General features: G+C 34.3%; 1 protein-coding gene across 1 annotated transcript; it reads left to right on the top strand.

Annotated features, from left to right (window-relative positions):
• Positions 1 to 941: 941 nt before the first annotated feature.
• Positions 942 to 18,398, top strand: LOC138708929 (synaptonemal complex protein 3-like). Its single transcript, XM_069839299.1, has 4 exons — positions 942 to 1,712; positions 3,904 to 4,049; positions 8,585 to 8,698; positions 12,451 to 18,398. The coding sequence occupies exons 1-4, from the start codon at positions 1,259 to 1,261 to the stop codon at positions 12,613 to 12,615; spliced, it is 879 nt and encodes a 292-aa protein (XP_069695400.1). The 5' UTR covers positions 942 to 1,258; the 3' UTR covers positions 12,616 to 18,398.
• Positions 18,399 to 23,965: the final 5,567 nt, after the last annotated feature.

Here is a 23,965-nt window from a genome sequence, read left to right as displayed (position 1 = left end):
ACCTTAGCGAACAGAACTACACTGGTGATCTCTGTTCCGGTATTATGAACTTGGCTTGTGACAGTGATCTCAAGAAGAACTTAAATTCTGAAATTCTTCGGAAGAATTTGTATAAGTGAAGTGTTGTATGTTTCTTGTTTTGGTAGGATCTGTAGGAAGCACTCTTAGCCAGTCTTTCCCATATTCCAACTTATTCTCGGTACTAAACGACGACATGATTCAACCAGGGATGAAGTCGGGAGCAAATTGTAGACGGTGTGCAGGTCAGGCGGAAAAGGAGTCCTGTGCATATCAGTATTATTATAACATTTATCACCATTTCTTCGGTCATCACTCGACTCGGGACTCGAACCCGGGCCGTCTGCGTCACAAGATGTGACCACTCAGTCATCACAGGGGATTACGCATCTCCGTAAAGGACAATATTGTATACAATTTTTCTCGAATGGTACGCAGAAAAACGTTTCACGTAAAAAAAAAATTAATGAAAATGTCAATGAGCATTTCGTATATTACTGCAATATGATGCAGGAAAATTATGCTCTTAATTCTAAAGGCTTTAATGGCCCCGGAATTTACGTTAGTTATAGTGTCTTGTTAGTCAACTGTCGAAGACAGATCTGAACCTCACAAATGATACCAACATGGCACCACTCATGAGGCAACTAGGCCAGGAGATAATGGGGTAGGATAGCCAGTCCCTTTCTCCCCCCCCCCCCCCTCCATTGCATACATTGCCGATTAGTTATACATAACACTAATCAGACTTCAGATGCATACAAACAAAATTGTTTTTTCTCTGACATAATATGTCAAGTTAGATGTACTGTCCGATAATAGGCTATATACCAGTGGTCAAGGATATCAGCCAGAATCTCAAGCAGAGGTATCATAATGCCTAGCAGTAGATGAAGCAGTGCGATTGGTAGCCATTTTTGGTCTGCCAGTACCACGCCAATACTACTGTATTTCCGATACAATCATAGCCAACTTTAATTTATGTGCTGTAATCTGTGCTGTGTTTTAACATTAATTTTAATTAATGCTTACGTACAGGCAACAATAATAATGAATATAGTTTCATAGTTCCATATGACAATATTGTGAATTTGGATATAAATGAAAATTAATTCTTATTAATTACTTGTCGTTCTTCTCCCATATTTTCAATTTGATATCTTTTAACGAAAAACCGTAAAATGGAAACATTATCAACTCTCATTGTGCGCTATTCCACATTGAATTAATAAAAAAATACATGCCACTAGCGATTAGGATTATTGCTAATGGAAAGCACTTACTTCCAACAATCAGCTTCTATAGAGCGCCATTTCAGAATGTATGGCAAATGAGTGATTGTTCTTTTACAGCAAAGAAAGTTATTGCTTCGGTTTCAGTAAAAATCCACGCAAAAAGTTTGAAAATAATGCCCAAATCTAAGAAAAGTAAATCGAAAGAAGAAATAGAACTTTCTAGTTCTCCACAACTGTCAGAAGAGGAGATTCCAGTGAAAAATGACTCGAAGTTAAAGAAGTTGTCTAAAAAGAAAATATTTGGATTAGAAGGAAATGGCGAAGGCGTTGAGTCTTCAGTAAACAATAATGCTAACATAGATTACGGAAATGATTTTCGAAAAATGTTAGATGTTATTGGTACAGATCTCAACAAAGTTATGCAAGCTAAAAAGCAACGAATGGAACAATTTCATACAGGTAATTTGTAACTGGGGTTGAAATGGTATCGCTTTATGTATTGTGTAATATGAATATGTAGGTTATTATAGGTTATATTCATTTGCCTAGTCCTGGCGTAGTGTTGGTTCGGTATTCGAGGAACATGGAGTTTAATCACCGAAATCAGATGTACAGAAAAGTTTTCTTGATTTTCCTCAGTCTTACAACCCTTTTCAAATTTTTCTTTTCTCCCATTTATAATCACATCATTTCATTGCCCTGAATAATTAGCAGCTGAAATTGCTACTGGTACAATAAAACCTGAATTTTTCTAACATACATATTAGTCCACCTTGCAGAGTAATTATGTCTGACTGTGAAATGAGTGAACCTGGGTTCAAATCCTGGTTGGGTTTTTTCCCCGAGGTTTTCCCACAACCAATTGAAGGAAAAATGGTGGGTAACTTTCGATGTTGAACCTCGGACTCATTTTGCATTTATTCACATATAATTATCATCAGTACCATAGCCTTGATTAAGTTCATGGTGCAGTGTGCTATAGTAGTACAAGTGTGCTACTGCTCAGTGACAAATATCATTCACAGACCAGGAGTGATAAACATAATTAGCCCCAGGCTGAGGTGCAAACCTTCGGCCCTCCCCTCCTTCGTAAAAAAGCAAAACATATACTGTATATTACAGTAATAGTTGTTTTCATAAAGTAGTTTTAGCTATATGATTATGTCTTGTGACCAGAACACAGTAGACCAACGAAATGGAAATAGGCTATCAAAATTGTAAATTTATTCTTTAAAGAGATGGAAAAATTCAAATATCTTGGAGCAACAGCAACAAATATGAATGACATTGGAGAGGAAATTAAACGCACAATAAATACGGGAAATGCCTGCTATTATTCGGTTGAGAAACTTGTGTCATCTAAGTCTGCTTAAAAAAAAACAAAGTTAGAATTTATAAAACAGTTATAATTATTGCCAGTTGTTCTGTATGCTTGTGAAACTTGGACACTGATTTGGAATAGGAACAGAGGCTAAGGGTGTTCGAGAATAAGATGCTTAGGAAAATATTTGGAGCTAAGAGGGATGAAGTTACAGGAGAATGGAGAAATTTACACAACGCAGAAAACACGCATTGCATTCTGCACCTAATATAATTAGGAACATTAAATTCAGACGTTTGAGATGAACAGGGCATGTAGCATGTATGGGTAAATCCAGAAATGCGTGTAGTGTGTTAGTTGGGAGACCTGAGGGAAAAAGATCTTTGGGGTGGCCGAGACGTAGATGAGAGGATTTACTATTAAAATGGATTTGAGGGAGTTGGGATATGATGCTAGCAATTGGATTAATCTTGCTGGGATAGCGGGATGGTGGGCTTATGTGAGGTTGGCAATGAACCTCTGGGTTCTTTAAGAGCCATGTGTAGTCTGAGTAAGTAAGTTTTATCTATCCTTCAAATACTGGAACAATGTGTGACCAATACATATTGGAAAATGTTTGTAAGCTTACCCTCAGCTATCAAATTTTAAGGGTCCCTCCATTTAAGAACAGGCAGACATATCAAAGTAGCCTTTTTCCCCACATCATGCAGACTAGGATCTATTTTAGAATACAAAAGAGAGTGATAAAAAATTACACGTCGGAAATTTAGGAACCCTTCTAACAAAGTGATTACTCTCGTTTGTGCCACCTTCTGGAAATTATTGCAACACTGATGATTGTGGCTTCATTGGCTGTTTTTACTCGAGAACAGTCGCTCCTGTAGTCATTCCTGACATAGTGATATTACACTTTGAGGTTTGGGATACAGTTTTATCCTGTTGTACTAAACCTAACAGTAAAATTGCCTCTTTCTCTAAGTCTATTCTCATCGGAGTTGGAACAAACAATGGGTTAATAATGTACATTAGTTAAGCAAACTGTTAAATGAGCTAAGTGTGACTTTTAACGTTATAGCAGGTGTAAAATGTTGCTACATATTGAGAAAATATTGTAAGAAGTGGTGAAATATAGTGCACACTTTCATCTACAATGTTAAAAATTATGTTAGAGATTTTTTTATGAAACAATGAATTCAACTCATTATCGAAGTGCAATTATCCGTCCTGATGTATAATTATCTTCAAAACCTCACATTTGGTAGTTATCACAAAAGTAGCTATTATGATGCTAAAAGAATAATTTAGTATGTTTTATACAATGTATTTTAGGTGCTATAAAAGTGAATGAAATGAAGTTAAAAAATATGATGAAGGATCAGGCAGAAACAAGGAAAGAACAACATGAAGATCTGCAGAGAAATGTTAATTCTGTTTTGGAACAGTGGAATGTAGATGTATCCCGTTTAAAAGAACAGGTAATATCCTTTCTCTTAATTGCAATTATTTCTTAAGTGAAAAATACCGAGAATTAAAAAAAATAATTTCATAGAAAACTTGGAGAACTCCTAGATGTGAAATATTTGAAACTAGGAATCAGTAGCCTACGGTTTTATTTTGTGGAAGGGAGACTCAAAGTATCATTAAATTCCTTCTAGCAGTGACGTAGCCAGACTAATTATTTTGGGTGGGACAGATATGCAGGGTTTAGAAAGTACCGACCCATCTCCTGATAATCTCGCTGCCGTCAACTCTCTTGAAACTCATTCTCGGAAGTCTTATTTAATAACATGCAAAATTATGATACATAATCATGCAAGGCATACCTATACAAACGCTTCATAAAGTGAACTGGAGCTGTCGAGATATCCTAGCAACGAATCTGTCGATCGCTGATGAAGGGTCCTTCAACAAGTCCCAACTTTTCTCTCTCTCAATGGATAGAATTGCTAGATTACAAAGCCTTGTGCTTGACATGATTATCTAATTTTTCTTCGTTTCAGAGTTTTGGAAAGTTTTATATCATTGCCTTAATGAAGGACGAACATTTACTAATATCCATTTTTTGGAGACTGAGGTGCTTCCAATAATGAATTTGCAAGAGCAAGAATATCGTCTAAACATACCAAATAAAATAAGGTGTCAAATTTTTCTAGCTGATGTAACAATTCAGTAGCCTCCACGCTTTCTTCTTTTTATCGCTGTCAGACAATTTTTTAGACCCAATCCAACACAGTTAGTTAAATTGGCTCTTGAAGAAATGAACGCATTTTTTACTTTTTACCTTAATGCTACCGACTGTAACTATTGCTTTGGATCCATAGTTTAGTTTTATTGTTGAGTATTTTCCATTAAAAAACGCAAAAATTCTCATATTTTTTGAGTGGGCCTGAGCCTACCTGCTGGCTATGCCACTGCCTTCTAGTTCATTAATTAATTTTGCATAAATTGCACAGATGTTAACCAAATTGGAATACCTATCGGTATATTTGTGTTGGGAGTATTTAGAATTAAAATGTGATGCAGGTTTATCCTTCAGGATAATGTGAGACTACAAAATAGTATGTTACAGTATTTATTTATTTGTTCTTTGATTTATTGATTTATTTAGACCTACCGTATATATTTACTCACTTATTTTTTTACATATTTACCGGTATTTATTTATGTTGGTATTTATTTATATATTCATTATGTATGTATTTATTTATTTATTCATTTAACTTATTGATTGATTTATTTATTTTCCTTCATTAAACTTATCACAGAGGCTCAGTATACTGCACAATGATTTTATATAATTCATACTAACATAATATAATAAAATTTACATAATTTTATACATGCACGTGATTACTTAAAATCTGACATGATCTTTTGATTACTAATATAACTTCTTGAATAAGGGAATGTGGTAATTGATATATTTTTTTAACAAATTCATGCCCTGAGCCCCAATTAAATAGTCCAACTAACTCAGTATATTGTTTAATATTATATATTTTTTTATAAGCCACGGTAGGCCTATATACAGCTTTAGTCACAAAAAATGACCAGCTGCCATATGCTAAGTTCCCTTCAGAAAACTTCAGTCGATTCCGTGAGAGCTTAGGTTTACACGTAAAGGAATTTCTTATAGAGAGGCTACACGATTCTGCTCTGGTTTTCTTTTGTTTTGTTTGTTTGTTGCTTCTATCTGTTTATATGTCAAGTGTTATGAATTTATTTATAACGAAGATATATTCAAGAAGTAAATTAGGTGCAAAATAAACGTCCTTTTCCTAGTCGTGTGAACCAGGCACTGCCCGAAGTGGACTTAAACAAATTCATGCTACAGGAAAGCAGTCATTTTTTGTGTCTAAGGCTGTACATAAATATATCTTTTTACTTCATCTATATTCTGAGTCTGTGTCTGATCATGTTCGAAACGATGGTTGAATCAATAATAACTCCATGGTTTGTTGTATTAGAAAGTATCCGATTCTCAGAGCCTTACATCAAAATTGGTAGGGCCATAACTTTATATAATTTTAACTGTGTGTCTCTCCTGGCTTTGTCTCTCAAAGTTCTTTTTATAATTCTGCTCATTCTATTGAAATTATTATTTCTTTTTATGTACCGGTATACCCTTTTCTTTGTAGTTATAAAAACTTGAGATGTGTTTTGTTCTATTATATTCCCTTCGATCATTATTTTAAACCCAATACGTTCTTTTCCTTAAAAAACCATAACTTTTGTTGCCTCCCCCCCCCCCCCCCGCAGTTATTATTGGTTCTATTGGAGGATTCAATCAAACTTCTATTCAAAAATTTTTAACTTATTCATCACTTAATCACGTAAGATGAATATTAGCAGCCATAAATATTGGAGAAAATATATCACGCATTTATTTAATAATTTATTCAATACTGGTACCGGTACTAACTTCAACAGTTATAATTGACGACCGTTTTTGCAAAACTTGCTAACTGAAAAAACTAAATTTTACAGGAAAGACAAAAAACTGAATGTAGACAAGTAGGTTATAAGTGCAACCATTACACTTTGACACATATAATAGAGAGAAATAATTCAATTTTACTAAGATAACTTTAACATCGTTTAGAGACCTGCTTTATGTTTACGAATACACCAAAATCTCAATTTTGCAAATTTTTCAGTTAGTAAGTTTTGCAAAAATGGTCCTCAATTGTTACCTGAAATTTTCAAGTTAGAATTTTCTAATATTTTAGGTAAATCATATTACCACATTCTGTAAACTGTCAGCTAAACTTATTTAGTCGTCTGTGAATCAGTATTTAAGATGATATTCTTCAATTTTACTGAAAAGAGGCCTTTAAGTAAGTTTGCTTGCCAATCTTTAATAACGTGGTCAGTATAAATTTTAATGAATGCATGCGATAGTGTCAAAAGTGATGTTTTCGAATGTTCAAAAATAATTTTTTTTTTTAAATAGTCAAACAGTTTTTTTCCTTCTATCAGGAATGAGTACATACCAGTATTTCAGTAAACCTAGTTTACTAAAAAATTGAAATTTTTCCTGATTGTCAAAAATTAATTTAAGAAAATCTGTCCATTAAAGAAATCTAAAATTCTGTATTTTTAGTTCGTATTCTCCAAAGACACAACTCACATGCCATATATAAAAATCTAAGACGTCAAGATTAAAAGCAGAATATGTTGTTGTTATTTTCTAATGCCAGGCGTTTGACAATAAAGTCATTTAACCTCTTGCACTCCAATATTTTTCAAAGATATTATCATGGTCAGCCACTGAAGCACAGATTTTGAGGTGTTCCGAATCCATTTCTTGATTTGAGTTGCACAATGTGCAATTAGGGGACTGATATATTCCAATAAAAGCAGAATATTCATTCGTTGATTTGACATGAAATCCTGTATTAATTATTTAAATGTGTTATGCTAAGGATTTAATGCAACAGACACCCCCAATAATGATTGGGGAGGCCTCTGCTGGAGAAGAGTGAGAAAATCAATAGCTTCATAATCTTGCTGGTCCAGACATAGACTACTATTAGAGCTATACAAATTGAAAATATGTACCAATTAAATTACATAAGTTAGGTCAGATACAACAGTGTTCATGAATGAGATAGTTATATACAATAGAAGTAATTTAATACAGTTATATGAACACTTTTTAATGATTGAATAAAATTAATGAAATCGGTTAAAAACCAGACATGTTTAATATGTTTCCTGCATATAATAAACACTTATTTCTGAAAAGTAGACAACTCTCAGATGTAGAGTTGTTTATTTCAATACAATTAATTTTTTATTTGTCCTATATAAAATATATTAAAATTTACATAATGTTATGTGATCTAATTTTTCTATTTTCAAAGAAATGGGCATTATTGTAGTCTACCTTTTGCATAAAAGCATGTTAAATCACAGTACAAAATTTCAGAATTCTATCTTTAATAGTTGTGGAGTTATGAAATAATATGTGTGAAAATTTAAACATTTTGGAAAATTTAGTGTAAACTAAAATGTGAATTCTAAAAAATATTATTAGCAACCTTTTTATACTTTTATCAGATATATAAGTTCTAGTAAGTCTTGTTGTGGTACCTTGTAATTTTTTGTCCAATTGTGAGTTCATTTCCTTATAAAATTGGAGAAATTTAGAGCCTGCATTTTCTGATAATATTTGTGGTCGTTCACGTACATATACCCTTAAGCTACGTTACGCGGTCGAACATCTGTACCAGCGTCTTGGTACTACCACTGATGATGGAGGAGCATACCTGCGAAACATGTCTGGTTTTAACCGATTTTATTAATTGTATTCAATCATTAAAAAGTGTTCATATAACTGTATTAAATTACTTCTATTGTATATAACTATGTACCAATTATGTTAAGACCAGTTGAGAAGAGCCAATAACTTAGTAGTGAAATCTCGAATTGGAAACCAACCACTTCATGTTGGTCTTTTAAAACTGTGACTTTATATGCTGCATGATTTAATTTATTTGATTTCCAGGAAGATAAATTACTGAAAATAGTACAACATCAGATCAAAATAATTCAGCAGGCTCGTGCTGCCCAAATTCAGAGAATAGCAAGTATTCGACAGATACACGATTCATATCATAAGGTAATTTAAGAAATTCATTAACTCTAGTTTAATTAAAATAGAATAGCAGTCAGTTTGTTTTGGAATACAGTTTCAGTAGGTAGTACTGTAGTTGACAGATTAATTACGTTTTTCATAAATTACAAGATGTAACTCCCTAGGTATTTTCCAAATATATTAATATGTCTGTAAAGGTAAAAGGGCCCCAGTGTAGGCTATGAAGGCCCGTAGAATAGAGGGAGATTAAGATTACCACGTTCTCTAGACAGTGACGTTAATAGCAGTAGAAATGTAAATCCTGCGTGCTTGCTATCTTTACTCTCAAGGAAATAACCCTGATATTAATTTCTGTTAGATGCTGAGTAGACCCTAGAGCCTTAAGTTAGTGTGACTGAAAGGTTTAGATCAATGGCGAAAATTCATGACTAAGCTTCGTATTCCAGCTACTTATAAACTGGAATGAAGGTGCCTCATTCGAAGTATATGTGACGTCACAGTGCAGGTATAAGAATGTTCGTATACAAAATACTTACGCATCCTCTGCTCTCTTTCTCTAGAAAGTCAAAAGCAGGACGCAGTCATAGTCAGTAGTCTTATCGATCACTGCTCTCACTAGTCATATTATTTAAATAACTACATCTTTGTGACTGATTGAAGTTTCATTGCAGAGGTGAAATGCCCTAGATAAGACGCTCAAGCATGTAATATTGCAGGGCATAGTTGAGGATATTTGAACTAATATTTTCACTATCAATATATACAACATTACATATAAATTGTGTAAAATAAACGTAAAAGTGACAAAAACAGTGCACTGAAAGGCAATTCAACACGAAAAGGCACAGAAAGTGTGTTGAACTTAATCAAAAAGAACCAGTACCATTAAAATCTGAAAATTATGAAGATATTAACTCGACGTTTAGCATGGATTTGTGTAGCCTACCATGTTGTTCAGTGCCAACATTCCAATTAACGAATTAAATAATCTACATTTTAGGAAATTTCTAGATAAGTACATAGAAAATTAGTGGGTTGTCAGTGATCAATGACAAGCAATATCCTAATGAAACATGAAAAAACATCAGACAATAGAAATATCTTGTAAGTTACTATATCATGCCTCATGGTCTAGTGGTCAGAGCTTCTGGCTATAGTTCATGAGGTCCCGGGTTCGATTCCCGGTTAGAGCACAGAAAATTTTCCTCCTGTGTTCGTCCATGGTCTGGAATTTAGGTTAAGTTTAGATTTAAGACCTCTCCTGGCACCACATTATCATAATCATCCTATCACATTATCGGGGTAATGTAACTCCGCCTTCCAGGCGCCCCAACCTCAGAAGTGGGTTACAATTAAGCCACGGCCAGGAGAGAAGACCAGAAATGTCGAAAAGACAACCTGGTGGCATTGGATAAAAAAAAATATATATATATCATGCACAAATAAAGTTATGTGCTATTGAAAGAATTTCTTGCAGTATAAAATCATTTGTAGTGACATCCGAATATGTTCAAGTTCCGTAACTTACGAATGCACGTTATAACTGCATTCACTGCAAAGATCACGATGAAAATGAACATTACGGCTCAAGCAATCTTTACTAGTATAGCTTCAGAATGTCGGGAGTTGACTGTACTCCACGAACACTCAACGACGACGTGTTTTCTTATAACCTTATCCGTTGCATTATCTGTGTTCAGCGTACTATATACCCAATGTGTCTTTAACTTCAGTCTTTAGGTAGCCGGAATACTAAGCCTATTCATGACCTTATTGGGAATGGAATTCACAACATTTCAGCTTGCAGTACAACGCCATAACCACGACTATATTGTGTGCTCCCTTAATATAATAAATCTATATTAGTTTAAACAAGTAGTTAGGTATGGAAGTTGTCTTCAAAGTGTACTTGAGTGATTTAAGACTGTTATTGAAAAGCAAAATGTTAAAAAATTGTTGTTATATTCTGAGCGTTCGGACACAAATACTTCCCTTGTCAGGAATACACATTTTACCAAGATTTCAAGAGAGTATTCATTTGAATTATTATAATATAGAAATAATTAATTGATTAACTAGCGGACTTACTCATGTTAATTATGTAAGTCTGTGCGGCTTACAGCTGTTTCGATGCTTCATCACACCATCCTCAGAGCCTACTAGCTCTCGGCGTCTCTCGAACTTCTCTGCCTGTTGTGTGGGTGCGTTTGATGGTTGAAAAGTGTTGAAAAGTGGAGTCAAATAGTGTGTGTGTACTGAAATTGATCTGTGTGTTGAGAATTTGATCGGGGTGTGTTTTAGTGTGTTTGTATATTTCGTATTGTTCTAATGTGTTGAGTTTTTGGTAGGATTGTATGTGTAGGATTTCCATGTCCGCATTTATGTTATTGTATGTATGGTTAGCATTGGTTATGTGATCGGAGTATGTAGATGTATTGTGTCCTCTGGTTATTGCTTTAATGTGTTCTTTGTAGCGTGTTTGGAATGATCTGCCTGTCTGTCCAATGTAGAACTTGTCGCAATTATTACATGTGAGTTTGTATACACCTGTGTGGTCGTATTTATTTGTTTGTGTTTTTTGTGTGTTGAGATGTCTTTGTAGTGTGTTTTCTGTTCTGTATGCTATGTTGTATTTCTGCTATTGTTAATTCCCGATTTACCACGAAAATCGTCTGTAGCTGCATTTAGATTGGCAACAAGCCATGATTGTTTGGCCAAACACCTGCATAGAACTGGAATATATCAGTCCCCTAACTGCCCATTGTGCAACTCAAACCAAGAAATGGATTCGGAACACCTCAAAATCTGTGCTTCGGTGGCTTCATGATAATATCTTTGAAAAATATTGGAGTGCAAGAGGTCAAATGACTTTATTGTCAAACGCCTGGCATTAGAAAACAACAACAACAACATTTCTGCTTTCTGAATGAAGATGCGATCTTATGTGTGCTTTTGTTTTCATATGTTAGTGTGATGTATTTCTTGTATTCTTGTGTTTGTGTTGTGTTTTGCGTGTTTTTGTGTTTTTTGTTTTGCGATCTTATGTGTGCTTTTGTTTTCATATGTTAGTGTGATGTATTTCTTGTGTTCTTGTGTTTGTGTTGTGTTTTGCGTGTTTTTGTGTTTTTTGTTTTGCGATCTTATGTGTGCTTTTGTTTTCATATGTTAGTGTGATGTATTTCTTGTATTCTTGTGTTTGTGTTGTGTTTTGCGTGTTTTTGTGTTTTTTGTTTTGCGATCTTATGTGTGCTTTTGTTTTCATATGTTAGTGTGATGTATTTCTTGTGTTCTTGTGTTTGTGTTGTGTTTTGCGTGTTTTTGTGTTTGTTTTTGTTTTGTCTTTCTTATTGATGTTGTCTATTATGTTTGGATTGTAACCGTTTTCTTGTGCTTTGTATTTGATTGTGTTCACTTCTTCATTGTAGTGTTGTTGGCTCATGGGTATGTTCAAATTCTCAACACACAGATCAATTTCAATACACACACTATTTGACTCCACTTTTCAACACTTTTCAACAATCAAACTCACCCACACAACAGGCAGAGAAATTCGAGATGACACCGAGATCTAGTAGGCTCTGAGGATGGTGTGATGAAGCACCGAAACAGCTGTAAGCCCGCACAGACTTACATAATTAACACGAGTAAGTCCGCTAGTTAATCAATTACTTATATTCAAGTGTTAAAAGTAGTGTACGCAAGATTCAAAATAGATATTATGATTGTAATGAATTACCTGCATGTAAAAAAAAACACTGGCCCTATTTTCCTCATAGGTATTCTTGCAACAAAACGAAAAAGAGAATGAACAATGCGGTAGTGTGCTACAGGAGCTGCGAAAGGAACTCTCTGAACTTCAGAAGAAATTGATGTTGGAGAGCCAGAAGGAAGAAATGGTTCAGATGCAGAAGTCTTTGCAACAGAGCATGCTTTTCATATAGTTGAACATGGTTCTGTGGTTGCTTTGGATTTTCAGATGCAATGTACATCTGTAAAATCAGGCTTCTTATGGATAATGAAATGTTACGTAGAGATACTTCTCATTTTCACTCAAGTGAAAGTGACAATGTACCAGTAGTCAATGTTGTCAGAATCTTCTCTGTAATAATATGATTTCAATGATTTCAAGATTAATAATTTTCAGAGTGGTAATGTTGTCAATATTGTCTTCTCTGTCAAATTATGATTTCAGTGGAGTTTTTTTTCAAGACTTAGTCTCATGTTTCATTCACTAATTATGTAGTATAGTAGTATTTAAATGTAGTCGACCTGAAAATCGATAACATATCAAATTAAATTGAGAATTCAGTGCCTTATGTTTAAGTTACCTGGATATGAAGTGCATCCAGAAGAAAGGTATAATATGGTTGTTACAGTAAGTAGACAATTAAAAAAAATATATATTGCTATCAAATGTTTCATGCTCTTTCAAGTGGTCATCATGCGAATTGATTCTTGGACACAAATGTCACTGGCATCTGACTGGTTCAGAGTTCGTGGATATCCATATTGCAATCCTTTGCGCCGACAAATCAGCCATTGTTATTCCATTGCGTACTATTGCCGTATACAATTCTATATGGAATCGATGTAGGTTAAATCAGAGTAATATTTTAATTTTAAGGACCACGGACACTGGCCTAAATTGAGTTTTATTTTAAATGTTCGTATCCCAAGCGTGTTGAATGGAATAACGATGGCAGCCGACATCCATGGACTCTGGCCTGATTTGAGACCACCGTTCTTCTTGTTGACAAACTTATCCTTTGACTTGATGGGTGCTTTGTCTTTGCTGGGCCTGTCCTTCCGAGGTATACCTTTGTTTTAGATTTATAATAATGTTGATGGCTTGTACAGCTGACATTGCGACTATAGAAACTTTTCATTTTACTAAGTAGAAAAGATATATGCATATCATTTCTTGATTTGAGCGTGCCTTTATGATTATCATAAAATACATTTAATAACAAAGCTTAAGTGTTAATGATTTTTCAAAAACATTAACAAATAATATGAAGAACACAACAGAATCTTGCTGTAATTAGTATCAGTAGGACCATCTTTGTTAAAGTTTAACTTCAGAATGGAACCAGCTATGCTGATTCTGTTTGTGGAGAATATTGATGGAACATAAAAATAGCTATAAATTGGAAACAAGGCAAAGTAAGTCGTACCTTTACAAAACTTTATTTTATTGTTTTTTGATACAGAGTTCGACCTTGAAGAAGCTGCCACATGGTTTAATACACTTTATAAATTCATAATATGTCTCTTAATTCCTTACAATAAACAGTATAGTAACATTCTAAATGACATACCTAAGCAATGGCAGATTATTCATAAGAGACGTAGCTTGGACTTTTTCATTGGTAATAAAATCTCAACAAGTAGGATAACTTTATCACATTTTACCTGAAAATGGTAACTTATATCAGTGGCGGCTGGTGAGGCATTCTGGTAGTGGTGCCAAAAAAAAATGATTGCACGCAAATCACCCAAATAAAAGATGATAATCACAGGTCACGTTTACATTATGTTATATAAAACACATTAATTAAACCAGCTATTTTACCAGGTGTGCAGTTACTAGGTGTGCACCTAGTAACAGTTACAATAACATTTCCGAAACTAATAACGAAATTTACAAATACAGATAATGCAAAACTTTCTCAGTATTGTTAAATCAAATACAAGTAACTTTTATAACTAGTAAAATTACTGGCAAAAACACACGAGATGAACAATGATATAGATAATAAATGAACACGTTTGCACTTTATTTAAACAGGCCGATGAATCCAAGGCAGCAGCCTGAATAACGCATGTTCATGTCCTGCACGGATCTCATGTATTGTTAACAAAAGCATCAATACTAGCAACAGTGTAGCGATATTTAGTTGCCGCGAAATAAAACAAATATTACACAGAATTAACAAATAGTGTTACACAATATGAAAAAAAAAAAAAAAAAACTTTCTAAAAAGAACCATGACTGACTATCTCTGCATTAATGGATAATAATCTACAGATTCAAATCCAAGTTGTGTGCATTAGTTTTGAATTGGCGTGGAACTTTAACTTGTGTTTTCGTGCAAATCTGCGCTTGATGGTTCCCTGAAAACGTCTCCAACAACCCTGCCATCTAGCGAAATTTCTGCATTACTGTGCTCTAGCGGGCGGAATGTTAACTACTGAGTCAAATTGAATTCGGCTCAAAGTCTGCCATAAGAAACGCATATAAATTAGAATCAGTAGCCTTTTGTACAGTGTTATATGGAGGCAGATAGTGCCACACTGAACTGGCTCCAACGTTTGGAGAAACACTGCAAGAGTGCGTCCCGATCTGTGCGCGCACTCATTCAGATGAAATACGAATAAAATGTGTAGAAATAAACGATTACAACTCCTTTTTAGGATATTATTTTTTGTTTCTTTCATTGGTGGTGCCATGGCACACTGGCACTGCCCCAAAAGCCGCCCCTGACTTATATTATATAGACATGCACTTCGTTAGCAGTAGATGTAGTCCAAACTACACCTCATCCGAATAGTTTTGTAACATTTTTCAGCAGTATTTACTTATCCTCTGTAAAATATAACCTTTTACCCTATAATGTAGCATTTGTGTTTCTTGCCGAGTTAGTAATTACACAATAAAAATAACAAGACTTCATTAGAAAATAGTTAGCAGTAAATACATTCTAAACCCTGTAGTTTCATAATATACTGAAAGAACAACAAACCTAATAAAAAGTTTACAGTTTTAAATATCTCAAATTACTGACAAATACTACAGTAAATAAAGTACCTACTTTACATTGTTAAAAGACATGATTTTTGTGTGATGGAAGTGGTTGCGATGAAGTGATGTACCAGTACTTTAACCCTCCTGCTACCATTTTTTACAACTTACTACAACCAAGAGGTGTAACACAATTACCCCAATCAAAATCATATACCAATCTTTGTTAAGCCTTTGGAATTTTTATAGATGTATATGTTATTGACTGTGGACTTCAGAAAATGTAAAAATGTAAAGTAATTTTCCTCTTTTTAAAAATACAATATGATTAAAAGTCCTGTTTCATTTTGTTGAAAGCGTATATAAAAATTAATGAACTTCAAAATATGTTATTGGTGACACTATGAGAAGACATAACTGTAAAATTGAACTTATATTCCTTCCATTTGAAGACAAACTCAATGCTATATAGTTTTGACAAGGTAGAAAACAAATTTACAAGCAATGAAAGTCACAGTACTATAAAATCTTCTTCTTCTTCTTTTTCTTCTTCTTCCTTTCAAGGATTGGGTTTTTGTCCCGTTCCGAAACTAAAGGAATATTTGTTCCATCCATCTCTTCCTTGGATGGTCAACGTCTCGTCTGCCGGTAGGCTTATAAAAGTATGCTTGCCTCGGGAGACGTCCAGAGGACATTCTCTTGATATGGTTATACCATGTATTCTGGTACTTCTGAATCTCTTCGACCATCCTTTCGCACTTCAGTTGTTTCCTTATATCTTCGCCTTTTAGTTTATCCCTCCGTGTTACACCAAGCATTGATCTCAGGAATCTCATCTCCGAAGTCTCGATCCATCTCTTATCTTCCTCCCGTATTGTAGGGTGGGTTTTGAGATTACATTATAGTACTATAAAATAAATTAGAAAATATTTAAGATATTTGTTGATATTTAAATATTCAAATAGCATTTATACAACCATGAACATCTTCAAGACATTTGTTTATAATAAACTACATTCTAATAATAATAAATAAAAATATAAATCTAAGAAAATAAATTTTAGTTTCTTCTTCTTCCTATTTGTTTGAATTCAAATATTAGAACACTACCGGTAGGCCTACCTATATCACAATGAACAACTATTTCTAACAAAATCACTTTCAGAATAACCATAACAGACAGAAATAAAAAAAAACTGAAACCAATGATGATAATATAAACAACAATATGAATAATGATATAATTAACACAAAATAAAATAATTTGAAAGTAGACAAACTCAATATATAGAAAATTAAGCTACAAATTGAATTTCATACCTTGAAATTTTCATGACAAGGAGGGTAACAAGATCACCCCACTTCACGAATGCGTATTATTTCTTAAAGTAGAATAATTATTTGTGTTATTCATATTTCAAAAAGTTAGTAGACATATGGCAGACAAATAAGTGGAATTTAAAAAATAAATATGGAGAAAAATGAAAATATGTAATATTGAAAAATCATCAGTGAGGTTATCTTATTACCCTCCTTGGTAGCAGGAGAGTTAAGGTTAAGCAGCAGGTTGACACACGTGGCTAACCTGGGGTAATGGAGAAAATGTAAGATGTACTGTATGTATGTATTTTGTGTATTCCTCCACAGATCACTTTGCTCATGTGACTGTTATTTGGTAGTGCAAAGAAAAATCGCGACCAAGCTTGAATGAATTCGCATTTTGATGATCTTATTCTTTTATTTACCTATTTTGTATTAACAAAATTCGTAAATTAGAGAAAGGTTGTAAGAGAAAAGACTGTACAATTAAAGTATACTTTTCAAATCCAATCAAAATCCTACCTGGTATTTCATTCTTAAAAATGTAATATTTTCTTTATCAGGTCATATCTTGATATAACTGAGCTACTTTACTGTCGTTGTTGTTTTGTTTCTTCATCTAATTTACCATAACTGCTTACTTGTATTTTGTTAATTTGCTAAGGAACAGAACACTTAATAAATATTATACCGATACTATTTAGATGAATAGAAGACTACTGTTTTAATCTAGTGATGTATTTTTCAATTTCACTGCATATTAGTTTCTAATTACTATCAATTAATTCAAACAGAAAATAAATGTAAAAGTAGTGTGGAAGGAAAATTGAGTTACATAATGTTTATGCATTGCGTTTAAATGTGTGTTCGTATATATTATTATGTCACAATACCACATCTTATTCTGTCGTTTGCCCTTTGTTTTGCTGAGAGATATTCAGTAACAGAATTTATGTTCATATGCAGTTTCTATTGCTGTTAAAAATTTTGTACAATTCAGTATATTATTGTTCGCTCTAAATGCATACAATACATTTCATTTAATACAAGAGTATTTCTTTTACTGATATGGTTTTACTGCCTCATTTATTAAGTACCTACCTATAAAGACGAAGCATTGTGATGCTGCAAAAAATCTATTTAGAGAATTTCAGGGAAATGCACGTTTTCTGCACTCTTTATAACGAAAGGTGGTTTTTGGTATATCGTCTGTTTCGTGTTCAGCAGTTTCCCCTGAACAATTGTATACAGTACCTCAAAATCGTTATGATCCAAGGAAGAATTTGTTACTTTTGATAAAAAGAAGAAAATGTGTTTACAGTTGCTGTAATCAATCAATGTTCTAATATTTCTTATTTATGATGCCATCTGTTATTACATAACTTTATTAATTGTTCATGTGTGGATTATAACATTTTTCCTTCTAGTTTTATGAAAATAATTTTATTTCAAGAAAAGTTGGTACTTCGATGACTATTGCACTGACCATATCAACGAATTATTTCACAATAAAATAGCATATTTTAAAGAAAGCTAATAAAGTTTTATTTTATGTTATTAAATAAAGAACAAATTTTTAGGCTTTGCTCTTTCCTTAAACATTGACTCATGCCAGTGGCAAAGCGTCAGGGTAGGCAGGGTAAGCTGAGCTTTCCCAAACATTTTTGAAGGAACAAGATTTTAGAAGAATTTAGTTAATTAAAAACAGGAGCGTTTCCACGTTTCGTTTACCTTTTAGCGACGTAACACACAGCCTAGATCACTATTTCCGAACCTCAGCTTATCCAGAAATTGTGTCATGCTTCCCTAATGATTATGTTGTTGTTGTTTTCTAATGCCAGGCGTTTGACAGTAAAGTCATTTGACCTCTTGCACTCCAATATTTTTCAAAGATATTATCATGGCCAGCCACTGAAGCACAGATTTTGAGGTATTCCGAATCCATTTCTTGGTTTGAGTTGCACAATGGGCAGTTAGGGGACTGATATATTCCAATTCTATGCAGTCCCTACTGATTATAAACTTGTTTCATAATATACTATTACAGCATCCATTAGAAAAATAAATAAATAAATGAATGAACGAATGAATGGATGAATAAATAAATAAAATCTTGAAAATAAATTAAAAAAAGCTCTATTATTTTCAGGGATTCTATACTATACTTGTTTTTTTTAAAGATGGGACATGACAGGAGCGTTGCAATCGGAAAAACAACTGAATGTCACATAGCATGGTAAGCCTGTTGCTATGGAAACAACGGTTGAGTTGCCAAATTTACAGTTCTCGCGTGGCGAGTGGTTAATAGCTCTCTTGGCGACATTTATTGTGCACACAGTGTTAGCATTGGTACGTTTCGTGTTTGATTCTCTGTCGATTTTTTAATTGTTTTGTTACCTTTGTGTCAATTGTCAATGAATGTTTTAACGTCAGCCATCTTAACGTCAATTGCTAGCTTCCATCAGCTGGCAGCATGGTAGTCCAAATTGGCAACATAGCACTGTAGTTTCAAGCTCGGCCGCTTAACTGTCATGTCCCATCTTTCAAAAAAAGAAGTATAAGTTATGCACAATTAGGGTTACCAACTTATTTTGAAGAAAATACGGGATATTAGGAATCGACCAAATTTCACATAGAAAATGGACAAATTATCCAGTTCCGTTTACAAAAAAAAAAAATATATATATATATATTCTACACTTTGGCACCTAGACTTAAATTTAGAGTATTTTGAGACATTTCGTCTTGCGTAATAGTTGACATCGACTGCAGTTTACAGTTATGATTTCATTAGATGATCATCCTTTCTTGTACTGGGATCATATTACTTTGTCTTTTCAGTTATATAACTTTCAGGTTTGGATGCTGGTTCCGTGCAGTGAAGTAAAATTCTCTCGAATCTCGCTGTTTGACCTTGAGTACGTGTGTAGTAAACTCCCACACCATCTTACAGACTTTGTATGATACCAGTTCTGTTGAATGTTGTTCGTGTAGGACTATAGCACAGTCTAATATATACAGTCACGAAGCTCAGTACGTAGTAAATATGCATCCATCGATAGTTGCTAACCACTAGGATCGCTACTATCGCCTCATTACAGACAATGTGAAATAGTACCGGCACAGTCTATTGTTCCTAGTACCTCACAACTCAAGCTTCGTGACTGTATATACTAGACTGTGACTATAGGGCCTCTAAGTGTTTCAATATTCTGTGTTTATTGCCGTTTAATGTGACACTGTTATTCATCTAAAGACACAATTTCTAGTCCCCTTAATATGTGCATGGTGTTGTTGCGTCCAGTATTTACTGCTCAGCTGTGACCGCATTCGGTAGCGGGTGAGTACACACATATTAAAAATACATAATTTTGTTTGCACAGCGCACATCCTTCTAACATTGCACATTTTTGTTGTACAAATTTGTCACTTTTAATTATTGCACCTCTTCAGTTGTAGCAATAAATAACCATCCCTAATAATAGTTAGCACGTCCCTGACAGAACACAATGCTGAATAGTGAATACCGGTAAGTATGATTTATTTTTAGAATATCAAGTTTTTTTTTTCTTGACTTTTACATTAATGTTATCTTCTAAAGAATGAGTTTTGATTTGCAATCTGTCAGATCGAGGGCGACAGGCATTTTCTGATTGGATGTTTCTAATGCTGTGTTTGTTGCAGGCATAACTGAAAAATTATCTTCAATGTACAAAAGATTTTTGTAATACTTCCTCCGTATTAGGACCACTACTTTTCTCTATCTACATTAATGACGTATCAAAGAACTTACAGTATTGCCGATATCACCTCTATGCCGACGACCTACAACTTTACATACATTCCAGACCCAATACGATCAATGAATCGATTGACAAGTTAAATTGTGACCTAGCCACTGTCTCCACTTGGGCGGCCAATTTCGGACTCGCACTTAACCCAAGTAAGACTCAAGCCATAATTATTGGACATAAGCGTGTAGTTAACTCCCTTAATAACAGTAATCTTTCAGTTGTTACCCTTAACAACACGCTAATCCCTTATTCATCTGTCGTAAAAAATCTTGGCTTCTTTTTTGATAATAATCTAAGTTGGAATTTTCAAGTTAAAGAAACGATAAAGAAAATCTGTTCCTCCTTTCACTCTTTGAGTCGCTTGAGAAACTTCTTGCCCCAGCAACTAAAACTTACCCTAGTACAAACCCTAGTAATGCCGCACTTCGATTATTGTGACGTTTTGTTAAGTGATCTAAGTTCTGAACTGTCAGTGAAGTTACAGCGAGCTCAGAATATGTGCGTCAGATACGTGTGCAACATCCGACGATATGATCACATATCACCGTCCTTCGCAAGTCTCTCGTGGCTCCGACTTAAAGAACGCAGAACTTTACACTCTTTGTCTTTACTCTTTCGAATTCTGCACACCTCAACACCAAATTACCTTTCGTCTCGTTTCTCTTATCTATACTCTAACCACGACGTAAATACCAGATCACTTATCTGTGGCACGCTAAATATACCTCTTCATAGAACATCTTGTTATTCCTCATCTTTTACAATATCCACCTCGCGTCAATGGAATTCCTTGTCACAAAGTATTAGGGGCTGCAAGACAACAAACACCTTTAAGAACAGCTTAAAAGATAACCTTATTAGCATTTCACTCCAATCATACTGATTTAAAATATTACTGACTACACTGTTGCTTTTTTTCTTTAGACATCATCCTGATTGTGCTGCATTTTCAAAATTGTCTCATAATAATCTCTTTCTATTATCTAATATAATTTGAAATATATTAACATTCTATGTATTTTAGTTTAATTCTGCTACCCAGTTTATTTCAGTGTTTAATTAATAGTTCATAGTATTTTGTTGTTTAATTCGTAAATAACTCTTGTATACATGTAACTCTCATCTAAATCAAATTGTTGAATTCTTTGTAAGTTCATGCATATGTATATACACTTTTTGCTGGTTGTGTGGAAGAGAAGGCCTTACGGCCTTAACTCTGCCAGCTAAAATAAATCATTATTATTATTATTAATACTTAGCGTAATGCACTGCCGCGTCCAGCCATGTTCCCCAGCGTATCACTACAGGTTATGGGGGAATGGATCGCCATGTGCTATTTCCTTACATTTGCAAAGCCTAGCAGGAGTTTACATTTAATATAAATCTGTCTACATCCGGGTAACATAATCTAAATTTTCTCGGCCATTCTATGTAGACCGTGAGCTAAATACGTGAGGTGTACGACATTGAGGTACACTGCCTTGAATTATTTTCCTGCTTTCGTCATGTATGGTGCAACATCTGACACCAGCAAGAGTACATTTTCTCTCGCGATGCCCTCAGGCCGAAGGATAGTCCTAGGCTTTTCAAACATACTGCAGATCGTTAAGTGATTAACTTTATCTAGTTTTTCACGTATTAGCAAAAATCTTTTACCTGGGTTGTCATATATATATATTGTGACTTTTATTTCAACTCGACAATAGGATTTTATTCTTCCAACAATAATTCTTTTCTACAATTCACCTTAAACGCTCTCGTCAACAATAGAATTTTCACTCAACACAGTATTCATTATAGCACTCCACTGACGGCAATGACAATTTACTTGGACTAGTACGAACAACAATGAACTGTTAAACTTAACTAATATTTACAAAGCACTATTTACAAATCAGAACTATCAGTTCTCCGTTCACAGTTCTTCTAGCTCAGTCACTCGAGTTCACAGTATCTCGAACCACAGACCTTCAGAGACAGTTCACTCTACTCGAACTCAGGTCCCTCCAACTGCGGTCCACTGCACTCGAACTCAGGTCCCTCCAACTGCGGTCCACTGCACTCGAACTCAGGCCTTCGAATGCTGATACAGTTGCGGACGCACACTCGAGTCGAACTCCGGTACACAAGACTGGCTTGCTTGCTCTGGCTTTCTCACTGACTGGCTGACTAATCAACTGAATAACTGAAAAACTCTATCTCGTTCCTTCGCGTCCGTAATTTATAACCACAGCCTCGAAAGTTCCACACGTCTCTAGAGATGGCACTCCAGAAAAATCCAGAGCCCTCTCCTCTCTACCAGCACCAGATGCGCGCGCACTCTCTCTCCACTCTCTCGCCGCGTAGGCCCTTTCCCCTTACTTCTCTCCGCCGCGCTCCGTCCCCGCGCGATCTGCTTTCTTGCGGGACGCTGGTCGTGAGTTCGAATCTCACGTCGCTGTCACAATATATATATATATATATATATATATATATATATATATGACTTGACTTTCAATTATACTAACATCCCTACTCGTCAATTCGGTAGTTTCCTTTTCGAACAATAAATTTAATTGGCTTAGTTCTTTTTGCAAGTGTGTAGAGACAAGAGTTTGAATTTCCCTTCTTTTAAGTCTAATACTTTCACGGAATACATACCTGCGTCTTCCTAGAGATGAGGTGGATGGGGTAGATACAGCTCCTGTTTTTTAACGAGAATTACATCATATACCGGTTTAGAAAATTATATATATATATATATCAATGAGAATAATTACGATTTTCTTCACTTCTATGAATCTGCTTCCACTGACGGCTGAAAATAACTACAAAATCCTTTAGATTCCTTTCTAAGCATTTTTCTACACCTTCAGAACATTTTTGTATCCCTATTTCTATTTTAATGTAGTTAGTAAGCTTTTTTTTTTCTAGAATCTTCTAGTTTAGTTCTTCAAACAGCTGTAACCGCGTGATAATCGGTTGCGCACCGACCTCTAAAATGTAAAATAACTAAGTAAGTTGCAAGAATGTGCAAATAATTTGATAGTTGCCGTAAACTAGAAATCTTGCACTACATTTTAGCGACGTAATGGAATATGTTAAAAGTCTCGTCAAATAATTAAATGTGAAATAATTGTTGAGTAGAAGTAATGTTATTAAAATTATTGAGTGTCTGTTGTAAATAATATCACTGTTCAACAATGGTTTTATTAAATGTACATTTTCTCCTGTTTTTATGTAATGTCATCCGCTGATTCCAAAAATGAAGTCAGATTTTTTCTACCACTCACCAATTTTTTGTAATATTAAAAAGAATGATTTATTTTTATTGCTATATACAGTTCTTAATATGCTAATGAAAAGAAAATATTTAAAATATTTCATTTTATTGCTTTAATAACTATTGACCTTTAACTTTAGATCACTGTTGCCTATGAAGTCAGAATTCGTAAA

This window comes from Periplaneta americana, chromosome 11 (assembly GCF_040183065.1).
Source record: "Periplaneta americana isolate PAMFEO1 chromosome 11, P.americana_PAMFEO1_priV1, whole genome shotgun sequence".
NCBI classification, from domain to species: Eukaryota; Metazoa; Arthropoda; class Insecta; order Blattodea; family Blattidae; genus Periplaneta; species Periplaneta americana.
This window is presented reverse-complemented; position numbering and strand designations above follow the sequence as displayed.